The sequence below is a fragment of the Thamnophis sirtalis genome, unplaced genomic scaffold, assembly GCF_051295495.1.
Source record: "Thamnophis sirtalis isolate CommonGarterSnake01/CBP01778 unplaced genomic scaffold, rThaSir2_p1.2 scaffold_1, whole genome shotgun sequence".
NCBI classification, from domain to species: Eukaryota; Metazoa; Chordata; class Lepidosauria; order Squamata; family Natricidae; genus Thamnophis; species Thamnophis sirtalis.
In genome coordinates this window covers 170,115,866-170,128,210 of record NW_028261381.1, presented here as the reverse complement: position 1 = coordinate 170,128,210, position 12,345 = coordinate 170,115,866, and the positions used below count along the sequence as shown (strand labels likewise).

General features: G+C 43.5%; 1 protein-coding gene across 1 annotated transcript in view; it reads left to right on the top strand.

Moving 5' to 3' along the window:
- The window catches only part of LOC106551954 (calcium/calmodulin-dependent protein kinase type IV), a 61,468-nt gene that overhangs the window by 14,448 nt on the left and 34,675 nt on the right, over nucleotides 1-12,345 (top strand). Inside the window, 2 exon segments of the mRNA XM_087703247.1 lie at nucleotides 514-592; nucleotides 7,200-7,262. Coding sequence (XP_087559373.1) covers nucleotides 514-592; nucleotides 7,200-7,262 — 142 coding nt within the window.

The window sequence follows — 12,345 nt, the reverse complement described above, 5'->3', positions numbered from 1 at the left end:
GCCCACCCACCCGCCCGCGCTCCTTACCGGTCTTTGAAGGTTTCTGCGCTTCCACGCAGGCGCATGGCACATACAGCGCCTGCGCGAGTCTCCGCGAGCAGCTGGAGCATCACGCAGGCGCTAAGACGCATGCGTGAACTGCGCGCGTGCACGAGGACGCCGCCGGCCCCGTTCCAACCGAACTGGTTGGAACGGGATTAGCAACCCACCCCTGCCTCAGATCATGCTGATTTTGCTTAAGGGTTGATCCAGGGCGGAAGGAGACACCTTTTCTTCTGATTGAAGGATGGTTAGAAGGTCCAACACAGCAACCATGAAGGACTCATAAAAAGCCAAGCCAAAAACAGACAGAGATTGGCTGCACCAAATTCAGATACCAAAAATGCACAATTATGATGGATGTGTGATTTGGGAAGTGATAGGTTATTATTCATCAGTTCATAATATTTTGTGTGTTTGTGTACATGTGTGTGATTCCATTCTAACAATACTTCTGATCCTTGTCTGTTTTAGGGGTGCCACCTCTGTGGTTTACAGCTGCGAAGACAAAGGATCTCAGGTCCCGTATGCTGCCAAAATATTGAAGAAAACAGTAAGTGTAACTCTCTTATTTTCATCACATTTTCTACTAGCTTTGTATGCTGCCGTAATGTGTGTGCCTGTATGCGTGTGTGTGTGTGTGTGTGTGTGTGTGTGTGTGTGTGTGTGTGTTCCAGCATAACTCTGGAACGCCTCAAGCAATTTCAACCAAACTTGGTACACAGATGACTTACTCTCTGGAAAAAAATACTGTGGGGGTAAGATACCCCTAACACCCCTTTGGGTGTGGGTGTGTTCCAGCATAACTCTGAAATGAAAAGGAATGGATTATATCTGTGGTGTCAAATTACAGTACTGTTGACAGTGATGGTGTGCATTAGTGTGATAACGTTAGGATATAGCCTGTTGTGCCTTAAGATGGCGTCTACTGTACAGCACAGTGAGTTGCCATGGTAATAACAGTACTCCACAAGGGGGCTCCAACGTAATATAGAATTAAATAAATACCCGGGCAATAAATACTCGGCTAGTTTGTACTAAGCCAAGGCAGCGTGAAGGGTGCTCCCTTCTCCTATTTTCCCCATAATCGCTACCATATGAGGTGGACTGACCCAACATCCCCCAGCCATTTTCATGCTAGAGGCAAGACTAGAACTCGCCTTTCCTGGTGATTGGCCCAAAGTCACCTACCTCAGTGTTTTTCAACCTTTTTTGTGCAAAGGCACACTTTTTTCATGAAAAAAATCACGAGGCACACCACCATTAGAAAATGTTAAAAAAATTTAACTCTGTGCCTATATTGACTATATATAAAGTGTTTTTCCCACGGCACACCTTACACTATGTCACGGCACACTAGTGTGCCGCGGCACAGTGGTTGAAAAACACTGACCTACCTGGTTTTCATGCCTAAGGCAGGACTAAAATTCACTGTTCCTTGGTGATTGGTCCAGCGTCAGCCAGCTGGCTTTCATGTCGAATATGAGACTAGAATTCACAGTCTCCTGGTGATTGGCCCAAAGTCACCCTGTGGACTTTCATACCTAAGGTGGGACTAGAACTTCCAGTCTCCCAACTTCTAGCCTGCTTTTCTGGGTTCCTCACAAAATATCCTAGGGGAGAACATGAAAAACAGAGGACAATGGATTATTTTCTGCAGTGAGGGACAATCAATCTCTCAAGAAATTAGCATAGCATTGTAAAAATAGTGGAAATTGCTCCAGATTAGTTTAGAACAGTTTCCTCTGCATGGCAATACAGGTAGTCCTCAACTTATGACCACAATTGGGGTCAGAAATCCGGTTGTAAGTCATTACAGTCATAAGTTGAGGCAACCATGTGACCAGATCTGGGGGTTTTTTGGCCATTTTTCACAGTGGTCGTTAAATGAACCAATACCGACTGATAAAGGAGAAGATTTGTAGCTCAGGATTGAAATGAGGGGTCCTTGGTCCGTTGTTTTTGCAAGAAACCAGCAAAAATGTCACAAATTGTGGTCAAGCAGCTAAGGGACTTTGTAACTGGTTGTTGTGGCCCGCCAGTGGCCAGAAGAGCTGGCAGCAGAGTCAGACAGCGAGGAGGTTGGGAAGGAACATGGGCCATTCCTGGAGTCTGGGGAAGGCTCGGACGAGGGCTCTGCGTCAGAGGCAGAGATGGAGCCAAAGCCATCTGACAGTTCTTAGCTGCCTTCGGAGCTAGACAGCAGTGAGGCAGAGGAACAGCTGGAGCCTGTTCCCAGTGCGTGCATGTGCAGAGCTGCCAGAAGAAAAGAACAGCTCAGAAATCAGGGTCGACTTGGGAGCAAAGCCACAGGTGGACGGTGAATGGCCCCTCCCATAGGGAATAAAAGAGGAGCGAAAGGGGAGTGGGCTTTTGCAGGAAACAATTCGTTCATTCGTTTCAGGAGTGTGAAGATCTGTCCGTGAATCTCAGAGACTCTGTGCCAAGTCTTTCCTTGCATAGTAGAGTGTTTGGAAAATATTTACATGGCAGCTTTCCAAGCTAGATAAGGCCTTGGCTGAATGTGCATGGGAGGAATTCACATTCGTTTAATAAAAGGAGTTTTGTCGGGACCAGTAATCTGTTTGATGCTCTTTGGGGAAGCCGAAGTCAGAACACTGGTGACAAAGGCAAGCCAGTTACCAAGTGCCCAAAACTGGTCTCATTATTTCAGAGGGTGTGTGTGTGTGTGTGTGTGTGTGTGTGTGTGTGACATTTTACAATGGCTGGAAGTGTTTTGCAGGCCATTCCAAGACCATCGTAATTCATTCCGAGTGGTTGTAAAGTAACCGCTCTCAAATCAAGGACCACCTGTAGCTCTCAGCAACATCTGCAGGTAGAAAGGATCAAAGCGCCACCCCTTTTGTGTAGGCCAGAACAGATAAGACTGTGGATGTGATGTCATAATCCAAACCCCGCCCCTTTTATGGGCTAGGTTTGGATTGCAATGCTGCATCCGCCATCTTGTCTCTCATGATTCCCCGCCCATGGGACCCTGCTTGCTCCCCCAGTATTTTCCAATAAAAGATTCTGCTCCTCTGGCTGGCTACCTGAATCATTTTTAAAGCAGAGATACTAGTTCCGATTTTCTCAGCCTTGGCAATTTTCAAATGTGTGGACTTCGACTCCCAGAATTCCCCAGGTAGCTGGCTGGAGAATTCTGGGAGTTGAAGTCTTCACATCTGTCAAAGTTAAGAAACACTGTACTAAAGACTGGATTTCTATTACTGTATTCTAATGGATAATCCCATCAGTAGATAAACTGAATTACAAAATCATTACCAAAATTACTTTTCATTTACCTTAGATTCTCTGCCAACAACAGAATTGTTCATCTTCTCCACTCTGGTAATAGCTTTTTGCTTGAAAATTGCATCATACGCAAACTGTTAGCGATTTCCAGACATGGCAATTACCTATCTCCCAGAAATGCATTCAGCGAGAGATGGGTAACTGTAAACATTTATATCATCCTTAAAGCCTATGATTTAAACAAAAAACAAAAAACTGTGCCTTAGTCCGTAGATAAGTCAAGGTCACTTTTTAAAGTACATATATATACATACATGCCTACATACGTACATATATATTATGCATACCAGGGGTGGGTTTCTTGCCCCGTTCCAACCGGTTCGGTTGGAACGGGGCTGGCGGCGTCCTCGCGCACGTGTGCAGCGCACGCATGCGTACTAGCGTCTGTGCGATGCTCCAGCTGCTCCTGGAGGATCGCACAGGCACTGTATGCGTCCTGTGCATGCGTGGAAGCGCAGAACTCGTCAAAACTGGGTAAGGAGCGGGCGCGCGGGTGCGCAGGTGGGCCCTTCGCCGTTTCCGGAAGTTACTTACTTCCGGGTTCACCGACCAACCGGTTCGCAGGGACCGCCGCGAACCGGTTGAAACCCACCCCGATGCATACATACATACACATACATTTTATTGTATTAAATTACATTGCAATAAGAACAATAACAATAAGAACAATAACTATAATAATAATAATAATAATGGCACTTGGTACCATGTCCAAGAATTTTATAAGATACATCAACAAATTGCAGATTCCTGCAATAACACCAGTGTAAAAAACTGCGCTACTCGAAACATCGTACATTTTAAGAAGTTACTTGGTTGATACCTAGGATGCTGGCAGCAACCCGTATCAACCATGCAGTGGTATTTGTGACGCATTTTTGAATGTTCAGTTGACTGAGTTTCATATTTAATGAATAAAGTATATAATAATAATAATACAGTAATAATACAGTAATAATAATTTATTAAATGTATACGCCCAATTGTCAATGACTCTCAGGAGTTTACAATTGTTAAACCATTTAATAACAAAGAAAAATGCAAAAGACACAAAACTAGCACCAGACAAAAATACAGCGGGTTCTCTTACTTACAACCATTAGTTTAGTAACCATTTGAAATTACAACATCACTGGGAAAAAAGTCCTCACGCTTATGACCACCACAGCATCCCCACAATCATGTGATCAAAATTTGGGCACTTAGTAACTGGCATGATTTGCGATGGTTGTAGTGTTCTGGGGTCATGTGATTGCCGTTTGCAACCTTCCCAGCCAGCCTCCAACGAGCAAATTCAATGACCAAAGTCAAGTTTGTTTAATGACAGCTTGTCATTTAACAATTGGAGTGATTCACTTTAACAATCGTTGCAAGAAACTTCATAAAACCAGGTACGATTCACTGAACAACTGCCTTGTTTAGCAATGGAAATTCTGGTCTTAATGTTCGTTGAAAATTGAGGACTACTTTTATTCTATAATTGTATATCATCAGCATCTTAATGGTAATTCATTGCAAGGTCACAGGTGAGTTTGGGGAAATGGTGGCTGCAGGTGGTGGAATTCGAAATTTTTTACTACTAATTCTGTGGGCGTGGCTTGGTGGATGTGGCTTGGTGGGCATGGCAGGGGAAGGATACCGCAAAATCCCCAATCCCTTCCCACCCCACCCCACTCCAGGGCAAGGATACTGTAAAATCTCTATTTCCACCTCACTCTAGGGCAAGGATACTGTAACATCTCTATTTCCACCCCACTCCAGGGGAAGGATACTGTAAAATCTCCATTCCCTCCCCACTCCAGGGCAAGGATACTATAAAATCTCTATTTCCACCCCACTCCAGGGGAAGGATACTGTAAACTCTCCATTTCCACCCCACTCCAGGGCAAGGATACTGTAAAATCTCTATTTCCACCCCACTCCAGGGCAGGGATACTGTAAAATCTCCATTCCCTCCCCACTCCAGGGCAAGGATACTATAAAATCTCTATTTCCACCCCACTCCAGGGAAAGGATACTGTAAAATCCCCATTCCCTCCCCACTCCAGGGCAAGGATACTGTAAAATCTCTATTTCCACCCCACTCCAGGGCAAGGATACTGTAAAATCCCCATTCCCTCCCCACCCCACTAACCTACTTTCCAGCTCTGTTTTCCTGTGCAGGGCAATAGAAGAAGACCCAGCCAAACATCTGGGACTCTGGAGGCAGCGAATAGATGGGGGCGGAGCCAGCAAGAGGTGGTATTTGCTGGTTCTCCGAACTACTCAAAATTTCCGCTACTGGTTCGCCAGAACCGGTCAGAACTGTCTGAATACCACCTCTGCTGCAGGATTAATAACCACACAATCACAACCATCATTTCGACTCTTAGACACACACATGCACCCCACTACAGATGCCCCGAGGCTCTGTGTAAGTTCCCCAAGATACTCTGGTTTCAAATGTCATTTTAAAACAACCAAATCTTATTATACAAAGTTAATGAGCACAAGAGAAGTACACATGTTTACAACATTAGCAATATTCCGTTAATGGAATAACTTCAAACACAATACTTCAAAAAAAAAAGATTAAAAGAGCCTGGCAGATTATATTCGAAAGAATAATAATTGCCCAAATGTTGTTTTTATTGCTGAAAAATCATCTTCCTTGCCCTCTTACTGGAAAGAGAAGTAAATCTGTAAATCATTTTTAGATACGTATTTTTTCTTCCAATGTTTGTAGGTGACTCAGCCAACCTTTTTGGCTTCCAAAATCTGGAGTCCTCAGTATCTTATTAAATTACAAATAATGGAAATATAGTACTATAGAGAATCACAGACGTGACCTTGGAAAATGTACATGATAGCGGTACATGATTTAATCCCAGGACAGAAATAGAACATTAGAAACAAATTTAAAGTGTCTCTGCTTTAACCTTGTAAGAGAAGGGAAGGAAGGGGAAATCCTGCCAGATTTCCAAGATTCTGTTATGACCCACAGTCCTCATTTAACAACCGATCACCTAATGGCTGTTTGAAATTACAACGGCTTTGGAAAAGGTGCTTTATGGCCACTAAAGCACTTCTGACTTTTGCAAAATGTTGCGTGCATGCACACATGCACAGAGCTGCAGCCACATGATCACGATCAGGGGTCTCTCAACCTGTTCACGCTTACAATCAATTGGCAATTGGCCCTGCAATCACGTGATCACTATTTGCAATCTTCTCTCCTGGTTTCCCCAAAAAGTCAGTGGGGAAGCCAGCGGGAAAGGTTGCAAGCTGATGGTGTCTGTCAAAAGGACTCCCTCTCATCTTTTGGGGAAGTGGTCCCTGCCTATCCATGCCTCCTTGGATCTCAGCAGCTGAAATCCAAGCAGGCAGGAAGCTCAAAATCCCTCTTGAGAACTGAATGGAAGGATGCAGAGGAATTTCTTATCAGCTACTTAGGAGCTGAAGATTTGGCAACACAAGAAAACAAGAGCCAAGGACTTAATAGCCGACCATCAACACTCCAGTCGGCAAATGAAAAGACACACACAACCAGACATCACATAAATGCTATGCATAAAATAACCCACATTCCCTGAAGATGGACTCCAGCATGAGTTCTGCAAGCTCAGAAGACTAAACCCATCAAAGATGCTTTTTCTCTGGAGGCAACTGGACTTTCTTGTTTTTTTTCTTTCGTTTCTCATCCAAGAAACGTCTTCAGCTCTGACAGGATGGTGGGGAATGGGAGTAAAATGGGGCAAAACTCACTTAACCATTGTCTCACATAGCAACCTAAATGTTGGGCTCAATTATGGTCGCAAGTTGAGAGCCACCTGTATAGCCAACATTATTGTTATTGTTCTTCTTTGCAGATTGACAAGAAAATTGTCAGAACTGAAATTGGAGTTTTGCTGAGGCTCTCCCATCCAAATATTGTAAGTAACTGATCTCTGTAGTAGTTAAGATGGTTAGCTTACATCGGTAGTCATATTTGGTTTGTTTTCGTGACATGCTGAGCCCCCCCCCCCCCAATCTCCTGATTTCCTGTTGCCGAGTGTCCAAAATTCAGTCACGTGACTGTTGGAAAGTCCGGCTGTGAGAACTTTGAATCTGGGTTGTAAGTAACCCTGGGGAGGTCCGTCACAATTCTGAATGGTCAGTAAGCTGTAGTAGCTTCATTCTTTCCCCACAAAAAGCTGCTTCCGCAAGTGTCTCTTTGGGTTCCTTTTAGATAACCTTTCTTGTCATGTTTTACTCCGAGCACACTGGCACACATTAAAAATGAAATTCTGTTGTCTGCTCTCAAAAGTGTATTCATACATAACACATATGCACATGCTATATACAATGGTGGGTTTCCAATTTTTTTACTACCAGTTCTGACAGGCACGCACACCGCTTCTGCACATGTGCGGAAACGTCCCGCCACCACCACTACTACCAGTTCGGCCGATTTGGGCCTAACCAGGAGCAGCCCACCTCTGGCTATATACCTATGGTGGGTTTCAAAAATTTTTAGAACCTCTTCTTGTAAGTGTGGCCTGCTTTGTGGGAGTGGCTTGCTGGCCATGTGACCGGGTAGGAGTGGCTTACCAGCCATGTGACTGAGTGGGAGTGGTTTGGCAGTCATGTGACTGGGTGGGCATGGCCAACTTGTAAAATGTGGTGAAACTCTTGCTTAGCAACCAAAATGTTGGCTCAGAAACTCTGGCATTTGAAGTGTGCGTCTTAAAGCTGTCAAGTTACAAGACCTTTGCACCCCTAACCTTTTAGAAAAAAAAACCCCCAGGGGTGTTCAAACTTGACAGCTTTAAGACTTGTGGACTTCAACTCCCAGAATTCCTCCTCTTGCTCTTCATCTTGATGATGTGCAGATGGGTGCGGGGAGGGAGCTGGAACCGGTTCTAAAGGGCACTGTCGATTTGTGGAACCTCTTCTACAGAAGAGGTTAGAACTGGCAGGAACCCACCCCTGCTATATACATACATACATACATACATACATACATACATACATACATACATACATACATACATACATACATACTGTACCTACAGATCCATACATAATAAATACATACATACATACATATGTACGGTACATACACACACACACACACACACACACACACACACACACACACACACCACTTTTACATCTCTTCCAGCTCTAAAATATTCCTCTTCAGTACAGGAGACCATAATCGGCATTTCCATTATCAATTCCCTTCTTCATGATTCCAAACATGGGGTCCTTTTTAATACATACTGCCCAGAGTCATAAGACAGCGAGATGGGCAGCAAATAAATTTAATCAATAAATGAATGATAGCTGTTGCACTCTGGATTTTCATTGAGATGTCCAGTATGACACCAAGATCATGATCAGTCTGTCTGTCTGCCTGCTGTCTGCCTGCCTGTCTCTGTCTGTCTGTCTTTCTGTCTGTCTATCATCTAGTTAGCTATCATCGATTCTATCTATCCATCATCGATTCTATGTGTCTGTCAGTCTATCTATCTTCTATCCACATATTAATGTATCATCAGATAGATCCGTCCTCTATCTCTCTAACAATCATTTATCTTCTATCTTTTTATCCATCCGTCTCTCTATCCTTTTATCTCTCTCTCTCTCCCCCTCTTCCTTGGCAAAATGATTGATTCTACGCAGGGCCCCTGAGAATCTACCAAAACAGCATGAATTTCTTTCTCCTAGTACATAGTTACCGATCTGCCGTAGTTGCTTGCACGAACAATAAAATCCCACCTTTTCTTTGTTTTCTTTTGTTTTTTAAATCAAGGTTGTTTTTTCTTCTCTGTACAAATTTCTTTGTTTGTTCAAAGTTCCATAAAAAGAAAGAGAGCGAGGGAGAAGATGAGAAATTTCATTTCATTGTTTACCCTCGCGACGTGTAACTTTCCCTTCTGCTGCCAGCGTTCAGCTGATAGGAAGTGATAACAGGATTGCAAACTTTTGAAGTTAATAAGAAAAAGATTGCAGAGCCATGTATTAGAAGGAAGCATTAAGCCTCTTCCTGGTGTGACTGTTATTGTAGGATCACTGAACGTAGCACCCTGAGCTGGGGAAGTAATGATTAAAGTGGTATGAAATTCACAGTGTCACTAACATCTTAAGAAACTATTATGGAACAATTTTCTGGGAGGGAGGGAGGGTTAGCTAGAAAGAGAAAATGTGAAGGGCGGTTGCAAATATTTCCCTCTCCCCTAATAGGCTCTGGGTTTTAGCTTCATTGTATTGTCATAAAGAATACAAAAAGCTGTGATTTCAGGTTGCCTTGACAGCTGGGAATCTTTCAATAATCTTGTGATTTACTTCCTTTGTTGCTAAGCCTAAGCCTCAAAATAATTAAACCTTTTGACGTCTGTTTGGTATATTTAGATCAAATATAATATTCATGTATATTTATAATAAATATAAAAACATTATGATATATTTGCTGGCTAAAAACCCATCAAAATTGCTTCCAGGCAACATTTTTTTAAAATGGTTTATGCCTTCCATTGATTTTTGAGTTGCAGTTATGCAGTGTGTATAATGCTTCCTATAAGATGTGCGTATGGCTGTTGGTTTCAGTTGTACTGTGTGTGTTTTTTTCTCATTATCTGTATACTGTATGCCAGTGATGGCGAAACTTTTAGGCACAGTGCCCAAACTAAAAGGCGCATGCATGGGCGTGCACACGCACACACCAGAGTGCTGGCTGGTGTGCATGTGTGCCTTGGAAACCTGATGACCAACTGGCAGAGCTGGGGAGACAGCACGTGCCCACAGAGAAGGCTCTGCATGCAACTTCTGGCACGCGTGCCATAGGTTCGCCATCATGGCTATATATAAAAGCCAAATATCACTCACTCATCACAAAATCTCCAGAACCGTAAAGCCTACAAACTTGAAATTTGACACATATGTTCCTCTTGGCTTCTAGCTGCACGCTAAGAAAGGATTTTTCAAAATGATCATCAGATCACTAGTATTTTTTAATATAGTAATTAACACGCTCTGATGCTGAGTTCTACTCCCCCTCCCCACTTGAAAATAACTCTGTTCCAACTGCCAGTTGCCTTATATTAGCATGCTCTGATGCTAAGAAATTAGATATTCTACTCCCACTCCCCACCTGAAAAGAACTCTGTTCCAACTGCCAGTAGCCTCGCATTCCATTAGCTCAGTTCAAATTGCAAGAAGTTCCACTCCTTCACTCAGGAGCAGTCTAAGGTTCCTTACAGTACTAAATGTCGGTACCTCACCAAAATATCTACACCTTCCACTTATAAAACTGTTTCCGAACTCAAGGCAGCAGGAGCGATATTCTGTTATGTGTTTCAATTACCCACCACCACTGAGCCGATGGATTGAACCGGACTGTCCCAGATTTCTCCGGCATTGCCCAATCACATAGTTTCACCAGGAAGCATGGGTATCCAGCTAGTACAGTACGTTGCTCTTTCCCACCAACACCTTGCAGTGATCCACAGGTGATGCTTTGATTGATGGATTACAGATAGACCTCGAATTGACAACTATAATTCAACCCGCAATTTCTTTTGCTAAGCAAGACAGTGAGTTCTGCCCCATTACATGGCCATTTTTCCCCACCGTTGTTAAGTGAATCACTGCAGTTCTTAAGTGAATCGGGTGGTCATTAAACACATTCGACTTCCCGCATTGACCTTGCTTGTTGGAAGCCGGCTGGAAAGATTACAAATGGTAACCCTGAAAAAGTGCAACTGTCATAAATATCGGCCAGTTCTCAAATGCCTGGATTTTGGTCACATGACCATGGGGATGCTGCAATGGTCACAGGTCATTATTTTGAGGGCTGTTGTAATTTTGAACGGTCACGAAGCAAATGGTTGTAACCTGTTTCCCTGAAAATAAGATCCAACCGGAAAATTAGACCTAGCATGATTTTTCAGGATGCTCGTAATATAAGCCCTACCCCCAAAATAAGATCGTCAGCCAGACGGACGCAGTTAGTACCGTATTTTCCCCAAAATAAGACCTAACCAGAAAAATAAGCCCTAATGCATCTTTTGGAACAAAAAATATATAAGACCCCCGAGATGGCGCAGTGGTTAAGGTGCAGTACTGCAGACTGTTTCAGCTGACTGTTATCTGCAGTTCAGCGGTTCTAATCTCACCGGCTCAAGGTTGACTCAGCCTTCCGTCCTTCTGTGGTGGGTGAAATGGGGACCCAGACTGTGGGGGCAATATGCTGACTCTGTAAACCGCTTAGAGAGGGCTGAAAGCCCTATGAAGCGGTATATAAGTCTAACTGCTATTGCTATTGCTATTGCTATTATTTTCATGGAAAATTGGTAGATCGAGGACTAGCCCGCAAGTTGGTGTCAACTCTTAGCATCCACAGGGATACAATACAATACAATACAATACAATACAATACAATAGCAGAGTTGGAAGGGACTTTGGAGGTCTTCTAGTCCAACCCCCTGCCTAGGCAGGAAACCCTATACCGTTTCAGACAAATGGCTATCCAACATCTTCTTAAAGACTTCCAGTGTTGGGGCATTCACAGCTTCTGGAGGCAAGCTGTTCCACCGATGAATTGTTCTCACTGTCAGGAAATTTCTCCTCAGTTCTAAGTTGCTTCTCTCCTTGATTAGTTTCCACCCATTGCTTCTTGTTCTACCCTCAGGTCCTTTAGAGAATAGCTTGACTCCCTCTTCTTTGTGGCAACCCCTGAGATACTGGAAGACTGCTATCATGTCTCCCCTAGTCCTTCTTTCTATTAAACTAGACATACCCAGTTCCTGCAACAGTTCTTCATATGTTTTAGTCTCCAGCCCCTTAATCCTCTTTGTTGCTCTTCTCTGAACTCTTTCTAGAGTCTCCACATCTTTTCTACATCATGGCGACCAAAACTGGATGCCGTATTCCAAGTGTGGCCTTACCAAGGCATTATAAAGTGGTATTAACACATCATGGGATCTTGATTCTATCCCTTTGTTTGTACAGCCTAGAACTGTGTTGACTTTT